The 17486-nt window shown below is 35.8% G+C and overlaps 1 protein-coding gene across 1 annotated transcript; it reads right to left on the minus strand.

Moving 5' to 3' along the window:
* Nucleotides 1-4685: 4685 nt before the first annotated feature.
* On the minus strand, nt 4686-16921 carry mtdhb (metadherin b). The gene is made up of 13 exons (XM_065298615.2): nt 16425-16921; nt 16138-16227; nt 15682-15763; nt 15380-15586; nt 13421-13474; nt 13130-13279; nt 12938-12997; nt 11313-11378; nt 11108-11229; nt 10752-10859; nt 6098-6187; nt 5907-6015; nt 4686-5530 (listed from the first exon to the last, which is right to left on the minus strand). The coding sequence occupies exons 1-13, from the start codon at nt 16752-16754 to the stop codon at nt 5463-5465; spliced, it is 1536 nt and encodes a 511-aa protein (XP_065154687.1). The 5' UTR covers nt 16755-16921; the 3' UTR covers nt 4686-5462.
* Between the last annotated feature and the right edge of the window lie 565 nt (nt 16922-17486).

Below are 17486 nucleotides of genomic sequence, written 5' to 3' on the forward strand. Positions count from 1 at the left end.
TGAGTAAATGAAGACCGAATATTTATTTTTGGGTGAACTATCTCTTTAAGTTTAGTCGAGTCTGTGTTTGACGAGATTTACGTTTTCAGTAAAATTTGCCGGCAAATCAAAAGTTTGCTATTGGTGCAAAAATAAGTGGATTTTGAAACATTTAAATTAAATTAAATTTCCAGTAATGGGTGAATCTCATAAAACACATTCGAGAACACATTCATGTCATATTTCACCCTAAAATCTAAAACAATTTATGCAAAGTACTGAACAGTAATAAAAAAATAAAGCCTATTTGAGGGCTTGAAAGAAATTTTTACTTTAATATATAAAAAAACTGTGATAACGAGGATCTACGTTAACACACTAAGATTTCAGGACATAATACAGTAGTGAGAAATTCATGGGCCAAACGTTCTTTCAGTTCGGCTTTATTCTTTATGCTAAAAGTATTTATTTCAATTTTTTTTTAGTTTCACATCACTAACTTGACACACAGATACATTACATTTAGATTCAAATAAAATCTCAATATCCGTTTTGATACGACTTTCACTAGCCCTTATGTTTGACATGCCTTGTTCCCTCATCTCACTTCCCTTCTTCTAAATGTCTTTGTTTCGCTCGATCCATCGACGTTTTGAATCCTGTGATGGTCTTATATTCAGATCCGTAGATGCTTGACACCTCGGTGCATGCGTGTCGGGTGGATGAATGAGTTAATGTGTGTGTATATATTAAGTGGCTGTGTGATTTTTGTGAGATGTCTATCATATATTGGTTGCATTACTTGTGCACCATTTGAACGGTTGGATGTTGTAAAGGCAGAGATACCAAAAAAGTGTCGTTTTATAGAATGCACGTTTATTTTTGCTTAACATTTAATAGTCTGTTTTTTGTTAAGGGTCAGGTTAATTGAATCTGTCCTGTTTATCAGTTTGTTTTGGGGGATGGATGTCATACACAATTGAGTTATTTAGGATGTAATGCGTGTTTCTAAGACTCATATTCTTTTTTTTTTATCACATATGACATTAAAAACCTATATTTGATAATTATTCAGATCACCCTTATAAATTGTTAGAAGGTACTTTAGAATAAACTGAATTGCTCAATAAAGATGTAATTTTGAACGGTCACAGGCTGCACACTACTCAGGTGGGGTGATGGATCAGATGAGTCTAATTGTGCCTTAATGGGCTTCTGTAATCTAGATAGTTTTTCATGGCAGTGCTCTGATCCAGGGGCAGTTGCTTTTGTTGTTCACAATGTCTGCACACAGTGGCCTTACAATGATTTAATAAAACAATGTTAATGTATGACGTGTTGGATTTCGTGACTTTTTACTTTACTTTTTACCCTGGGTCTCCATTTCACACCGTTGACACACAACTTGGGTTAGTTATAAATCATGTGAGGTCAGATTTCAGACTGAACATTTGTTAAAGTTTGAGTTTAATAGGACACTGCATGTCATACAATGGCTTAACTGCTTATCCATCTTGACCAACATTGCCTTTTAACTTTGCTCTGGTTCTCCTATCTGCAGCGTTTCATTTGACTTAAAAGGTATAGTTTACCCAAAAATTTTTTACAAACCTGTGCACACTGCAAAAATGACTTTCTTACCTAGTATTTTTGTTTTGTTTTCAGTACAAATAACTACAAATTCTTAAATCAAGATGCATTTTCTTGATGAGCAAAATTAAACATTTGCATAAAAACGTTTTCCTGATGAATTTATATGTTAACACTGGCACTTACCCAGTTTATAAAAAAAAGTATCCAAAACGTTATTTACTAATTTTAAACTCTGTGTATGTTTTGATAATCGTTATATTTAAGAGTTTATAAGCGAAGAAAAAATATATAGATAGGATGAAACAGGTTTTTTCCCCCGTTTTGGTTGTTTATTGTTTGTTTGTTTGAAAGCAGAGGGTCTGTTCTTTCATTTGAAATATTTGTATGTTTATATATTTTTTGAAGAAAATTTTCCTGGCAGGCATTTTGTGAAACTTTTGTGAAAATCACAAAAAATGCTGGCGGGCAACTTTACAAAAATCGGCTGGCGGGCAATGAGTTAAGTGAATTTGTGCTTAAAACGAGCAAAAAATCTGCCAATTGGGGTAAGCAAAAATCGTGAACATTTTTCTTAAACACTAAATTCAAGAAAAATTCAAGAAAAATTTGTTTACCCCATTGGCAGATTTTTTTATGCTTGTTTTATGTACAAAATCACTTAAATTTGATCTTTTTGGTCTAACAACTAGACTTATTTTCTTGGGTCGTTTTGCTAATCAAGAAAAAGCATCTTAATTTAAGAATTTTTACTGAAAACAAGACAAAAATACTAAGAACATTTTTTTTCGAAAATCATGTTTTGCAGTGTATTTGGTGTTTGAGAAAAAAAGTTAACTTACTTCAATATTTTTTTTCTTACCCCATTTTTAAGCACACATTCACTTATGCAATTAGCTTTTTGCTAAAAAAAAAATTTTTAAAGAAAAATACCCATAATTAAGAGTTTATAAACGAAGAAAAAAATATAGATAGGATGAAACAGTTTTTCCCGTTTTGTTTGTAATAATAATAATAATAATAATAATTTTTATTTATAGTGCACTTTATACATGAAGGACATGTCTCAAAGTGCTACAGGTACACAGGTAAAAACAATACATCATAAAAACAATTAAGAGGCGCATAAGAACAAGATTATATTAAGAAAATGCAATAGAAAATAAATAGGTCTTTAATTTATTTTGTTTGTGTGTGTTTGAAAGCAGAGGGTCTGTTCTTTTATTTGATATATTTGTATGTTCATATATTTTTAGAAGAAACACTTGTGAAAATCACAAAAAAAACAGCTGGCAGGCAACTTTTCAAAAAATGGCTGGCAGGGAATGAGTTAAGTGAATTTGTGCTTAAAACAAGCAAAAAATCTGCCAATGTGGTAAGAAAAGGTTTTTTATTTTTATTGTATTTACACTGCAACAAATGATTTTCAAGAAAACAATTCTTAGTTTTTTTTGTCTTGTTTTCAGTAAAAATAGCTAAAAATTATTTAATTAAGATGCTTTTTCTTGATGAGCAAAACGACCCAAAAAATAAGTCTAGTTTTTAGACCAAAAATATCAAATTTAAGTGATTTTGTGAATAAAACAAGCAAAAAAATCTGCCAATGAGGTAAGCAAAAAAATCTTGAAAACTTTTCTTAGTAAAAACACTAAATTCAAGAAAAATTCCAGTAAAATTAGCTTTTTTGCTTGGTTTATGCATAAAATCACAAATTTGATATCTTTGGTCTAAAAAATTTACTTATTTTCTTGGGTCATTTTGCTAATCAAGAAAAAGCATCTTAATTTAAGAATTTTTAGATATTTTTACTGAAAACAAGACAAAAATACTAAGAATCTTTATTCTTGAAAATCTTTTTTTGCAGTGTAGTGTTTGAGAAAAAAAGTTAACTTATTTCAATATTTTTTTTCTTACCCCATTTTTAAGCACACATTCACTTATGCAATTAGCTTTTTGCTAAAAAAATATAGATAGGATGAAACGTTTTTTCCTGTTTTTGTTTGTTTGTTTGAAAGCAGAGGGTCTGTTCTTTTATTTGATATATTTGTATGTTTATACATTTTTAGAAGAAACACTTTTCAAAAAATGGCTGGCAGGGAATGAGTTAAGTGAATTTGTGCTTAAAACCAGCAAAAAATCTGCCAATGAGGTAAGAAAATGTTTTTTATTTTTGTTGTATTTACACTGCAACAAATGATTTTCAAGAAAACAATTCTTAGTATTTTTGTCTTGTTTTCAGTAAAAATATCTAAAAATTATTGAATTAAGATGCTTTATCTTGATGAGCAAAACGACCCAAAAAATAAGTCACCAAAAACCAAAAATATCAAATTTAAGTGATTTTGTGAATAAAACAAGCAAAAAAAATCTGCCAATGAGGTAAGCAAAAAAATTTTGAACATTTTTCTTAGATGCTAAATTCAAGAAAAATTCCAGTAAAATTAGCTTTTTTGCCTAAAAACTACTTATTTTCTTGGGTCGTTTTGCTAATCACGAAAAAGCATCTTAATTTAAGAATTTTTAGATATTTTTACTGAAAACAAGACAAGAATACTAAGAATCTTTTTTCTTGAAAATAATTTTTTGCAGTGTAGTGTTTGAGAAAAAAGTTAACTTATTTCAATATTTATTTTCTTACCCCATTTTTAAGCACACATTCACTTAAATAATTTTTTTGTCTAAAATCTAGACTAATTTTCTTAGGTCATTTTGCTTATTTTTTTATTCTTAATTTAAATATTTGTAGATATTTGTACTAAAAATAATACAAAAATACCAAGCAAGTCATTTTTTGCCGTCTGTCATTTCTTTGTTCTTCTGAACACAATTACAGCTGACTCCAGGCCGAATCCACGCCAAAGTCAGCAGCTCCCGTGCGGATCAGGTGCAGATCCGACCCGGAGTTGTCTGCAGTCTCGTAAAGGATAACATTTTGAGCAATGTTTGTAACCAAACCGAAATGTATACAGGTTTGCAACAACACGAGGGTAAGTAAATGACAGAATTTTTATATTGGGGTAATGTATCCCTTTATCATGTTATTCATTTCAAACTTTCTCCTTTAAAATACAAGCATCTGAACAGCTTTGTAGCACATAGGGACACGGAGACATATGTGCAAAGAAACTTTAATCTTTATTACTCGTTAAACATGACTTTTATTAACCAATAAATACGAAAGAGGAAACCGCATGCAACCGACAGATCTCTGCTGCCATCTTGCACATCACAAGATGTTAAGGCATTAAAAATTTCCTGACATTTCTGCTGTACCTGTTGTAACACTGTGATCACAATTAACCGGCCAACGTTACTACTACACTAAAGCATGAGTTTAAAAAAAGTCAAATAATAGGCTCATCTATTCGTACCAGCAGAAAGACGTTCTTGCATATGGCTTGATTTGTTTACTTCTTCCCAACATTGCTGTAAATCACACCGGTCAAGTACCTCAGTTAGTGCACTATAAATCTCACGAAACAGGTCAACGGTGATCTACAGATCCTCAACCGGGATTGGACGATCCCCTTATTTCCCCTTTGCGCAAATCTTAGTTGTCGGGGTCAGTGTTGTTTGACACTACACACTACAGCCCTAGTACCAGAAAGATCCACTTACAAAAGCATTTCACCGCAAGTACAAATCATATCAAATGTACTGTATAATTCATCAACATACATTTAAAAAAAATTGTATTTTAAGTGTCCCTTTCGTACAATGTATTTGTTACAGTACATTGGCTAGATATACCTAATGAGACCGGGACAATCGGATGGGATTCACAACACAGTGGATTAAGGTATCAAAAAAGTACAGTCACTCAGGAAGTATGTAATCCTGTTCAACCCAGAGATTGCATATGTTGTCTTCTCTTCCGTACACGGGCAACGCTTTCATATATCCCTTCTGGCCTTCTTCTTCTTGACTTGTTTTGGAGACTCAAAGCTCTCTTCTGGCTTTTCTAGGGGATAAAAAAAGCATTTTGAAAGCTTGACGTGAGGCCTATTTACAGTTTGCATTTAGAGTTAATCTACAAAACCATTCAGCTGGATTTAAAGTTGTGCATAGTCTTGCTCACTGTAAATATTTTAATTAAGTTTAAACAATTAACTATGTGGTTAAACAGGGAGGGTCAGTAAATCCCAGCCCTGTACTTCTATTTACAACTAGCTTTACCGCAAACCTTTGTCATTATTGAAAGTAAACGGAAACAATAGATCATGTTTACACAGCTAAGCATTCATAGCACAACTCCTATTGTGAATAACATTAGATGTTTAATTACCATCGACCATAATACTGGTTCGTTAGCTCTTTTACTGGGAGGTTTAACCTACTTTGTGTTGGTACAGGTGCAGGTTTGTCGGTTGATTCAGGTCCACCTATTTTCTGCTGTGTTTGTACTGGAACTGATGGTACGGCATGTGCCGGGACCTCCACACGGGTCTGTGGGTGAGAGTTGGACAAAACTACATGACCTGCAGTCCGAGCGCACTTTTGTTTTTGTTTTAATAGAAAGAAGTCTCACCCCTGCCGTGGCAGCCAATGGGTTTCCTGCTGTGCTCTGTGTCTGCGGTCCCGCGCTCAGATCTCTCTCTGCCTTCACTTGGGTCGGAATCTGAAAGAGATATTAAAGGGGACATTTAACAAGACTTGTAAAATAAATCTTTGGTTTCCACAGAGTACCATATAGATAATTTATTATAGCATGTTAAAATTGCCACTTTGTAAGTGTGAACAAAAGTTTGCGTTTTTGGGTGTGTCCCTTAAAATGCAAATGAGCCACAAACGCTGATCGGAACAATGGTGTTTTTTTTTATTGAAACTCCATTGTGCTGTCAAATTTTTTTTCTCTCTCTCTCTCTGCACTAAATGGCAGTGCCGTGGTTGTATAGTGCAGATTAAAGGAATATTCCATTTTCTTAAAAGAAAAATCCAGATAATTTACCACCATGTCATCCAAAATGTTGATGTCTTTCTTTGTTCAGTGGAGAAGAAATTATGTTTTTTGAGGAAAACATTGCAGGATTTTTCTCATTTTAATAGACTTTAATAGAGCCCAAAAATTAACACTTAACTCAACACGTAACAGTTTTTTTAACGGAGTTTCAAAGGACTCTAAACGATCCCAAACGAGGCATAAGGGTCTTATCTAGCAAAACGATTGTCATTTTTGACAAGAAAAATAACAAATATACACTTTTAAACCACAACTTCTCGTCCAGATCCGGTCCTAATACACCAGCTGACCCCACGCAATACGTCATCACGTCAAGAGGTCACAGAGGACGAACGCGAAACTCCACCCCAGTGTTTACAAGTGTGTTGAAAGAGGACCGTTCCTACGTTGTTGTATGTCAACTGATACAAATTATTGTCTTTGTGTCAGTTTATTGTTTACAATGGTCCGCAAATGTGCGTTTTATATATGTAACACGTGACCTCCCTACGTAACTACGCATTTACGTTAGGTCGCGCTGGACCGGATTTAGAAGAGAAGTTGTGCTTTAAAAGTGTATATTTGTTATTTTTATTGTCAAAAATGACAATCGTTTTGCTAGATAAGACCCTTATGCCTCATTTGGGATCGTTTATATTCCTTTGAAACTCCATTGAAAAAACTGTTACGTGTTGAGTTAAGTGTTAATTCTTGGTGTCTATTAAAGTCCATTAAAATTCGAAAAATCCTGCAATGTTTTCCTCAAAAAACATAATTTCTTCTTGACTGAACAAAGAAAGACATCAACATTTTGGATGACATGGTGGTGAGTAAATTATCTGGATTTTTCTTTTAAGAAAATGGAATATTCCTTTAAGGGGCGGTATATCCCCTTCTGACATCACAAGGGGAGCCAAATTTCAATGACCTATTTTTTCACATGCTTGCAGAGAATGGTTTACCAAAACTAAGTTACTGGGTTGTTCTTTTTCACGTTTTCTAGGCTGATAGAAGCACTGTGGTTGATTACCAAAAAAATCATTTTGACTTGTTTGCTGAAATTCACTTCCAACAGAAATAAACTGGGCTATTGTTTGGAAGGGTTTGAAGACGATATGTGAAGCTCATATTTTTAAATGAATTATTCAGTAAAACCCATCTGTAATTTGATCCGTTGTCTAAATTGTCTTCTTGAATTGTTTTTCTAGGTAGATGAATGTCGGGTCCTGTGTTACCAATGTAATTCCTAAAAGAGATGTGTGTGTCAAAATGAAAATTTGCTATTTCATTTTTTTATTCACCCTCTCAGGCTATATAATATAAAGGTGACATTGTTTCTTCAGTGAAACAGTAAAGAAGATTTTTAGCTGAAACCCTTGGCGATTCATACAATGCAAGTCCATGGCTGCCATGATTTTAAGGCTTTGTCCACACGAAGCCGGTGCATTCCCCTTTCCGATCATTTTTTTCCTTGTTCTAAAAAAATAATCCGTAAACACGGCGTCGTCTCAAGAAATATCTGCGCACACACGAAACCACTGAAACCGACTGAAAGCGGTGTAGTATATATGCCAGACCAGTATGGGAGGCTGTAATTCTGCCACAGATATACACTATACACGGAGAAGACGACTTTGAGCATGCGCATAACCTTGCGCGCTGTATACGAACCAATAAGAGGAAGAGTGGAGTCTTTCTCCTGGTTGTCTTCCACGGTGGATCTAAGAGCATGTGGCGTATGGTGTTGTCCATTATCGCTTGTTGCTCACCACAATTGAATAGAAGCAATAGATTTTGCTGTAATAAAGCTAGTAGGCTTAGTAGCTTCTGTAGCACGAACACAATTATGTAGTCCGTCATTATTGTTGTTGCTGTTACGTGTGACGCTTCCGATACGTGATGTGATGACGTTTTCGCTTCACAAAATATACGGATTGGCTGTACACACGAAACCGCAAGGGTGTCGATTTCTGATTTATCCACTTTAGGACCTGGTTTCAAAAAATAGCGGTTTCAGTCTCCCAAAACGACGGATCCGTGTAGACGAAACGCCAATACGATAAAAAATGTATACGTATACAGTGATACGCGTCTCTGTGTGGACAGCCCCTAAGAGTCAATAAAGCAGATACAGGCAACACAATAATAATCCCCTCAGCTCCGGATTAAATATTGAAGTCTTTAAAATGAAACAATCGATCTGTGCAGGAAACTAAACATTTTTAGAACCATTTGATTGAGGCCATAGATTATTGGTAGTATTGTAAGGCCCTGTCCCAAATGTCACCCTAAACACTGCGGTCTTAATACAAATGTGCACTTTTTTGACGTAACGTAACAAGTGTACACTCAGGAAAAGTGTGCATTAAGGTGCAAAAGGGTGCGCCCATGAGCAAACCTAAAAATGACAGAAGGTACACCCTACGTCTTGTGGACTTAAAGGTAATGTTCTTTCTAATCCCATTTTTTAAACCCTAGTTAGTGTGTAATGTTGCAATAATAGCATAAATAATACTTGTAAAATGATAAAGTTCAAAGTTCACTGCCAGGCAATATATTTTCTTTAGCATAATTCGTCTTTCAAAGCCTACAGCGAATGGCCGGTTTGGACTACAGCCCTCTACTTCCTGCTTTAATGATGTCAGTAGAACAGTTTTTTGACTAAACTCCGCCCACAGGAATACATCAGTCGCCAGCTAAGCTAACGGCAAGCTAAGCTGCTATCGAATCACAACACACTAAACAAACTACACAATCAGAACTCGTTACGTATTTCTGAAGGAGGGACTTCATAGAACAAGGATCAGCCCGTTTTAAGGACAGTGAAAAAAACGGTATACAGATAAGTAAATTGTGTGAAAATACCACATTTTTTACACGTGAAACATGAACACATGTTATATTGCGCACTGTAAACACAATCAAAGCTTCAGAAACATAGAAAGAACGGGAGCTTTAAAGTTGGGGCGTACATCGCGACTGTAATGTCACAGTCGGTGTTATGTTGAGATTGGCATTTTTTCCAGCCGTCTTTTGCATGCAAAAAGTTACATAAGGTGGAGGAAACAATAGTGTTTGAAGCTCAGGATATGTCATTATCGTGTACAGAACGCTTATTATTCATCTACACCTAGGTAAATACAGTTTTACATTCTACGGCACCTTTAAAGGTCCACTGTGTGTAGATTGTTAGCAGCATCTAGTCTAAACGGCTCCGTCCACAGCTCACTGCTCTTAAAAACGCATAGAGAAGCTACGGTGGCCGCCATAGGACAAACATCGACATCGTCTGAGACAACGTAGTGAAAAAAAAACGCGCTCTACGAAACAATTTGTCTGTTTAGGGCTTCTGTAAAAACGAAATGGCGACTGAAATGTAAGGAGACCAACAGTGTATGTAGATAAAACTGACTCATTCTTAGGTAATAAAAACAATAGCGTTCATTATGTAAGGTCTTTATACACCACTGATAATATAGTTATGTAGATAATATTTCATTTCTGTTTAGAGATCCTTCTAAAGTTACAAAATGCACCTTTTTACGGACATTGTAAGTCCACCAGACCGCATATATGGTACGGCTGATGTCAGGTTTAATTGTTGGTCAGACATATGTTGTTAAATTGTGATTTTTGCATGTGATTTAACACATTTCTGTACTTCCCCACTCAAGTAGATAGGATGTGATTGAAATAACTGCTCGGAGGCCTTGCAAACATGGGCGCCTATCGGAGTGACATTGCTAAAACAATGTCACCTACTCCCTGAATGGCCTGACGGTGAATTAATTACCAGAAAATGTTTATCACTCTGAAAACAAACGCTTAAAGGAACAGTATGTAGGATTGTGGCCAACACTGGTACTGCAATCACAAAAACTTGTGGCTAAAACTGGTACTGCAATCACACAGCTGGTGGCCAATACACAAAATGACAACATAAACATCAGTTGAGGGCTGCAACTCCACTTTTAAAATGACAATATCCTGGCCAGACCACTGTTGTGAGTGATATAAGTATTTGAAATGAAAATGATTTCTTAATGTCTAGTGACATATCAGGGCCATTTTATGATTAATTGATATAAATTTCTTACATACTGTTCCTTTAAAATTCCATGATCTGTGGGAACCCTGATAGACAGACTCAAGGTCAGCCCTGTTTACTTCCACTCTAAATGCCTTACTGTAACTGCACCTGTTTTGCTATAAAAATCAAGAGATGAGTCTGAAGTCTTTTCACCTGAGCAGATGGTCCAGCATCATCAGCCTTCTTCTTTTTCTTCTTCTTTTTAGCTTTACCACTGCCAGGTGGAGCAGCTTCATCTTTCTCCTTCTCCACTTCAGACACCTGCACAGAGGTACATTGCTTTCATAGCAAGTCTACTCCATCAAAACAGCACCTAACCGAACAAAGGCCAAGGATTTGATGCCAGAGAAAAAACATACTGATCAAATCTGCACTGTAAGACGCTTTGGATAACGTGTAAGGTAAATTCAAAGCAATGTAACATTGAGAAGCTCGAATGCAATAAACACCTCACACAAGATCCCATTCCCACATGTCTTTTGTTAAATGAGACCACTAGAGAATCTTACCCGTGGCACTTCTGGGATTGGCTGCTCAAGAGGTGCTGCGCTCACTGGCTGTTGCGCCACATAATTCCCCCACTCCTCCGATGGAGCGCTCCAATCGCACGACGGATCGGCAGATGCGCTGTCTTGGGAACATAACACGACAGCAACTTTTATTAGGTACGTCTTTACTGAGCAAGCGTGGATAAGAATAGATAAAAATTCGTACTTAGTCCAGACCACTCATCATCCACCTTCACAGGGGGCGGCTGAGGAGCCCAGCTCAGGTCAGGGACTGCAAATGTACAAGACAAAATGATCTATGTTTACAAGATTTTACATTGTGGTAACATATTTTCAAGTAACCCATTATATTTCATAGTACCATAGATTAACAGGTTCTGGATGAATGGTTCAATAAAAATGATTTATTATTTATACTAAAAATGGTTCTTACGAATGTATGAAAGAAATGTTAAGGACATTTGACCTAATAGTTCTTTGAGGAACCAAAAATGGTTCTTCATTGTCAGGTGAACATTCTGAATGGTAATACACCAATAAGCCATAAAATCATGACCACCTGCCTAATATTGCGTAGGTCCCCTTTTGCCACCAAAACAGGCATGGACTCCACTAGACCTTTCTATCAGAACCAGCATTTACTTTTTCTGCAATTTCAGTTACAGTAACTTTTTTACAAATTTTCTGCTACACTAACCCATATCGTTCAACCTTCATGTCCCACGTGCATCAATGAGCCGCCCATGACCCTGTCCAAGGAAGGAAAAGCGGTGAACCAGCGACAAGGTCATGGGCAGCCAAGGCTCATTGATGCACGTGGGGAGCAACGGCTGGCCCGTGTGGTCGATCCAACGGATGACCTACTGTAGCGGAAATTGCTGAAATGCTGGTTCTGATAGAAAGGTCTAGTGGAGTCCATGCCTTGACGCGTCAGGGCTGTTTTGTTGGCAAAAGGGGGACCTACACAATATTAGGCAGGTGGCCACAATGTTAAAGGAAAACACCACTGTTTTTTACTATTTTACTATGTTCTTACCTCAACTTAGATGAATTAATACATACCTATTTTTTTTCAATGTGTGCACTTAATCTTTGTACAGCGCTTTGTGAATGTGTTAGCATTTAGCCTAGCCCCATTCATTCCTTAGGATCCAAACAGGGATGAATTAAGAAGCCACCAAACACTTCCATGTTTTCCCTATTTAAAGACTGTTACATGAGTTAGTATGGTGACACAAAATAAAATGTGGCGATTTTTTAACAGGATAAAAATGAGAACTATATTGGATGGTGGAAGAGCACTTAGTTTGCGGCACTTCGACCACATCACCACTCCTGACTCCCCCTCTCGCTCAAACTTCTGTCAATATTACTGTGCCCGAGGTCAAAGTGCTGCAAACTAAGTGCTGTTCTGCCATACAATATAGTTCTCATTTTTTATCAGCTTTAAAAATTGCCACGTTTTATTTTGTGCCACCATACTAACTCGTGTAACTACTCATGTAACAGTCTTTAAATAGGGAAAACATGGAAGTGTTTGGTGGCTTCTAAATTAATCCCTGTTTGGATCCTTAGGAATAAATGTGGCTAGGCTAAATGCTAACACATTCACGACGCGCTGTACAAAGATTAAGTGCACTCACTGAATAAAGATACGTGTGTATTAATTTGTCTAAACTGATTTAAGAACATAGTAAAATATTGAAAACCAGTGGTGTTTTCCTTTAAGGCTGATCGGTGTACATAAGAGAAAGGAAACAGCTGTTGTTGGCTGACAATGGCTTTACTTCCACCGAGACTATGAGCTCACATTTCATAAATAATACCAACCGCCACTTATTCCACTGAATGAGACTGGAATTTGAGATCCATCAACAATGGTCCATGAGCCTAAAGTGAGAAAACTGAGATATTTTAACAAGAACTACAAACAGAAGAAATAATCACAGACATTTTCTAGTCATTCACCACAGGAAATTCAAGAACGTAACGGTTTAGCTACTACAAACTCATTTCCAGTACCTTCCATATCCTGAGGCCAGACGGAAGGTTCAGCAGTCCTGCTGGTCCAGCTCTCTGCCTGAACACTGGATATCTGAGGTGGAAGCTTTAGGCTGAGGTCACTCCAGCCAGAACCATTAACAGACAGCACTTCTTCCCAACATGGAGTCACTTGAGGATCACAGGAAAGAAAATGCTGATTCAAAATGTATTTTGACAACCATATTTACATTGATATAATTGCTTATGCACTGATTTAAAGCAATGTATTAATAACAGTTATTGCTATTAATCAAACCAATGACTCATTACCTTGTGGAACGACAGTGTCTCGTACGTAATTTGCTTCAACTCTAGGTGGTTTCTCTATAAAGTGAGAGAATTAAAGTAGCACTTTATTATAAGCAATTATTGTATACTTATATACGCGTATACCTATATTTATACACACATTTACATATATACATGTAGGTAGCACGTTATTTATTTATTTATTTATTTATATATATATATATATATATATATATATATATATATATATATATATATATATATATATATATATATATATATATATATATATATATATATATATATATATTTATTTATTTATTTATTTATTTATTTATTTATTTATATATATATTTATATATATATATATAATCCCACACCTTAGTTAACTTCAAATTCAAGGACTAAATGTGGGGACAAGGTAACATTGTGTTACCTTTTTGGATACATTGTTACAGTTCCCTTTCAAGGGAACTGGCGCTGCGTCACTGTGGTGACACTTTAGGGGACGCCTACAGGGGTAAGTGTGTCTGAATGTGTATATCAAATTCAACCAATGGTGAGGCTTAACGACAAAGACAGGATGATGTGGGAGCCAGGTAGTATACCGCTATCTGAAATATTACCAAAGATGGCATTACAGGGACGCAGGAAGTATGGCAAGGGAGACGCAGCATCTCGTTCCCTTCTCAGGGAACAACAGTTACATACGTAACCAGAGACGTTTTCATGTGTCAAACACAACTATGCAAAAAAGCATTTTGGTATGAATCCACATTCACATAAAGAAGATTCAAGCATTTAAACGAACTGTTTAGCACGTGTGCTTAAAAGTCTAGAATTTTTATGATCTTATCCTACACTACACAGGTAATAATAAGGATTTTTTTCCCAGAAAACGTCTTGCATAAAAAGGTCTATTTTCAAAAACTTCCCAGGGCCTTGGATTTTTTCTCCCAGATTCAGAAACTTTCAAGGACCCGTGGGAACCCTGTAAATAAATAAATAAATAAACAAATTATATATATATATATATATATATATATATATATATATATATATATATATATATTATATATATATATATATATATATATATATATATATATATATATATATATATATATATATATATATATATATATATATATATATATATATAGGGCCGATATTTGCGAGTTTTATGTGTATCGGCCGATATGTGGCTGCCGTGTTTGCAGATTTTTTTCTGGCATTATTTACAGACAGAGTGCTGGAAGCCGCAAGCGATTGCAGGTCATGTGACTTAAAACAACCAACCTTTCCATGACAACATTAAAAGATGGTTCCATAGCACCCTCACCTGTTTTTACTATTTGTTAATTATAGTTTTTTATAAATTCAATAAATGTAACTTTTTTTTAAATTGAGACTTGTAACATTTGGCATCATCGTGTCATTTTTATGATGTAAATTGAGTGAGCAAAAGCAGTATCGGCTCCAAATATCGGCTCAAGAAAATCGCCAGCCTGTATCGGTCATCGGCAAAGGCAGAAGAACTCGTATTATGAAAGGTGCGGGGTGACCCGGATGTTGTTGTAAAAATAAAGGGCATTGAGTTGTTTTGGAAAAAAAAATCACTAATATTAGTTATGGTTCATACAATTAATTATACTGTTTAAATGGAAAAGTCACGGTAATGACATGGTTGATAGTTCATGTAAAAAAACAAAGAAAAATAAAGAAGAAAGATTTAACAACGTGTGCATTGTTAAAGTGTAATTTGGAAAAGTGCGGTGTGACTTGGACATTGTTGTAAAAATAAAGGGCATGGAGTTGTTTTGGAATTTCCATCTGTCCTTGCCTTTCCCAGAACTATAAAGTATTGAAGTAAAGTATCACCCATATATACATATGTAGCGTATACATGTGTCATATACTATATATGTAGTATTCATACAGTATATATCATAATAGTTTCCAATCCAGCAATAATCATACCCTCCACTTCTCTCTGGACTACAGGTGTTGAAGCAGTGGTTTTGATGTTAGTTTCAGGTTCGTCTGGGGCAGTTTGGACTTGCTCCATGGTACTAATGGCACTGGAAGTCTCTGTTGGCTCTGGGCTTGCTGATCCATCACCTGGAGTTTTGTCCTTGCGCTTCTTTTGACGTTTCTCACGATTACTGACCTTGGTCTCCCAGGTACCTAACAAACGACAACTTAATAATGATGGATGCCCTAACCACTGTGGGAAAATAAACAGTGAGTTTTATTTGAACTTTATACACATCAAAATATACCTTCATCAGGTTCTTTGCCATCACCAGATGCAGATGACTTCTCTTTGACCGGAGCCTTTTGCTTTTTCTTATTTTTCTTTGCCTGAAACCGAAGTAAAACAATACATTGGCTAGTTTACATTGAATAGTTTGAATAGTTTTATAGAGAAGGTTAAACAAAAATGTAAACTAATCAATACCAGTCATGGCTCAGCCATGCTGCAGATATTTAAATAAAATGTGCCTAGTTTGCAAGTTTAGGTCACGCCCACTATAAGAAACTTAATTTATTTCTTCACTGCCTCACTTAGAATAAAAACAATTCATGGAAGTATGGAAAGCCAGTCACTGGTCAGACTAAAATATATCAGAAATTCTGATCTTGAGAATTACTTATAATTTATTAATTGACTTAAATGGTAAATCGATGCATGGGTTATAAAGTCTAAAGCAGTGAAAGTCAGAAACCAATCAAACCTTGTCTGCCTTCATTTCTGGTGGCCCTGTAGTGTCCAGCACTTTGGGATCTTCTTGTGGTTCAACAGCAAGACCATTCTTTTGAGCTTTCTGTGAAACATTTGAAAGAAGTGCCATTTTAAAACAATAACTATGGGGCACGAACCACAATGACTAATGCTATGTGTCATCGGATGGGCTATTATCATTTGATGTGACATTTCCATAACATCAAGCCCTCTAACATTTGTATTAAATGGATTACAGATGTCTTAATGTCAAATACTGTCCATATAATGACAGCAAACCTTTTCTGCATTCTTTCTCCGGTTCTTCTTCTTCGGTTCATCTGCTTTATTATCTGGCTTCTTCGTCGGTGGCTCTATGCCGGTGTCCGGTGTCTCTGTCAATCTTCTCGAGACACCTCGACACACCGACACCCATAAAACCAGCAAGAGAACCAGACCAATCCAGGCCGTCAAGAGGAGCACCCATGGTGCGCACAGATCGGGATTCAAGCCCAAGTCTATTCCGAGCTCGGACTTCAGAAAGACGAGGCCGTACGAAAGGATCTCTCGGACGTTACCCGTTATTTGCTCCACGTGCTGCGAAGCGATCTCTTGCCAACCTGGTGCCATTGCAATACGTTATGCTGGCACCGAGGAGCGACCATTCACAAAATCAGTTTTCTGTTATAATATTACGGGGAAAATGCATTGCTTTGAGTGCTCGTCGCCAGCGTACCACCGATGACTGCGGCTACTGCTGCTTTTGTGACTCTCTGCTCATCGTTAGTTGGAGACGAATGAACTGACACGTCAACAGCGCCACCTATAGGATTGGATCTGAATGGCCGCCATTGGGTTGATGACAGATTTATGAAATAGTTTTGCATGTTTATTTGATTGTATTTAGCAGGTGCTAGCTTCTCTTTTTCTAAAAAAAGAAAAAAGAAAAGAGAAATAACTTTTGTAATATGAATCAATAAAGCACTTTGCAGTTTAATTGAACAGTGCAAGTGAATAGTGCCCATTACCTCAAAGTAAAAAAAAAATCCTATTACAGAGAATATTGCAGTATTAGTAGTTAATTAACAATATAAATATAGTATATTATTAATATGACATAATGTTAATTAAACAGTATATTTTTTTATCAATTTAATATATAGTATAACAAATGATGTACCTACATGATACATATATACAAATATATAAATGAATAAAAAAATAAAAACCCATTATAAATCAGTTTTTTTCCAATACATTGCATAAAACCCTACTCACACTGAACTAGCAGCTGAGACGCTGCACAAAACCGACTAGTATGTGACACCAACATACCGCGAGAGCGATTCAAAGACACTGTTT

Source organism: Paramisgurnus dabryanus, chromosome 13, assembly GCF_030506205.2.
Source record: "Paramisgurnus dabryanus chromosome 13, PD_genome_1.1, whole genome shotgun sequence".
Classification (NCBI taxonomy): domain Eukaryota; kingdom Metazoa; phylum Chordata; class Actinopteri; order Cypriniformes; family Cobitidae; genus Paramisgurnus; species Paramisgurnus dabryanus.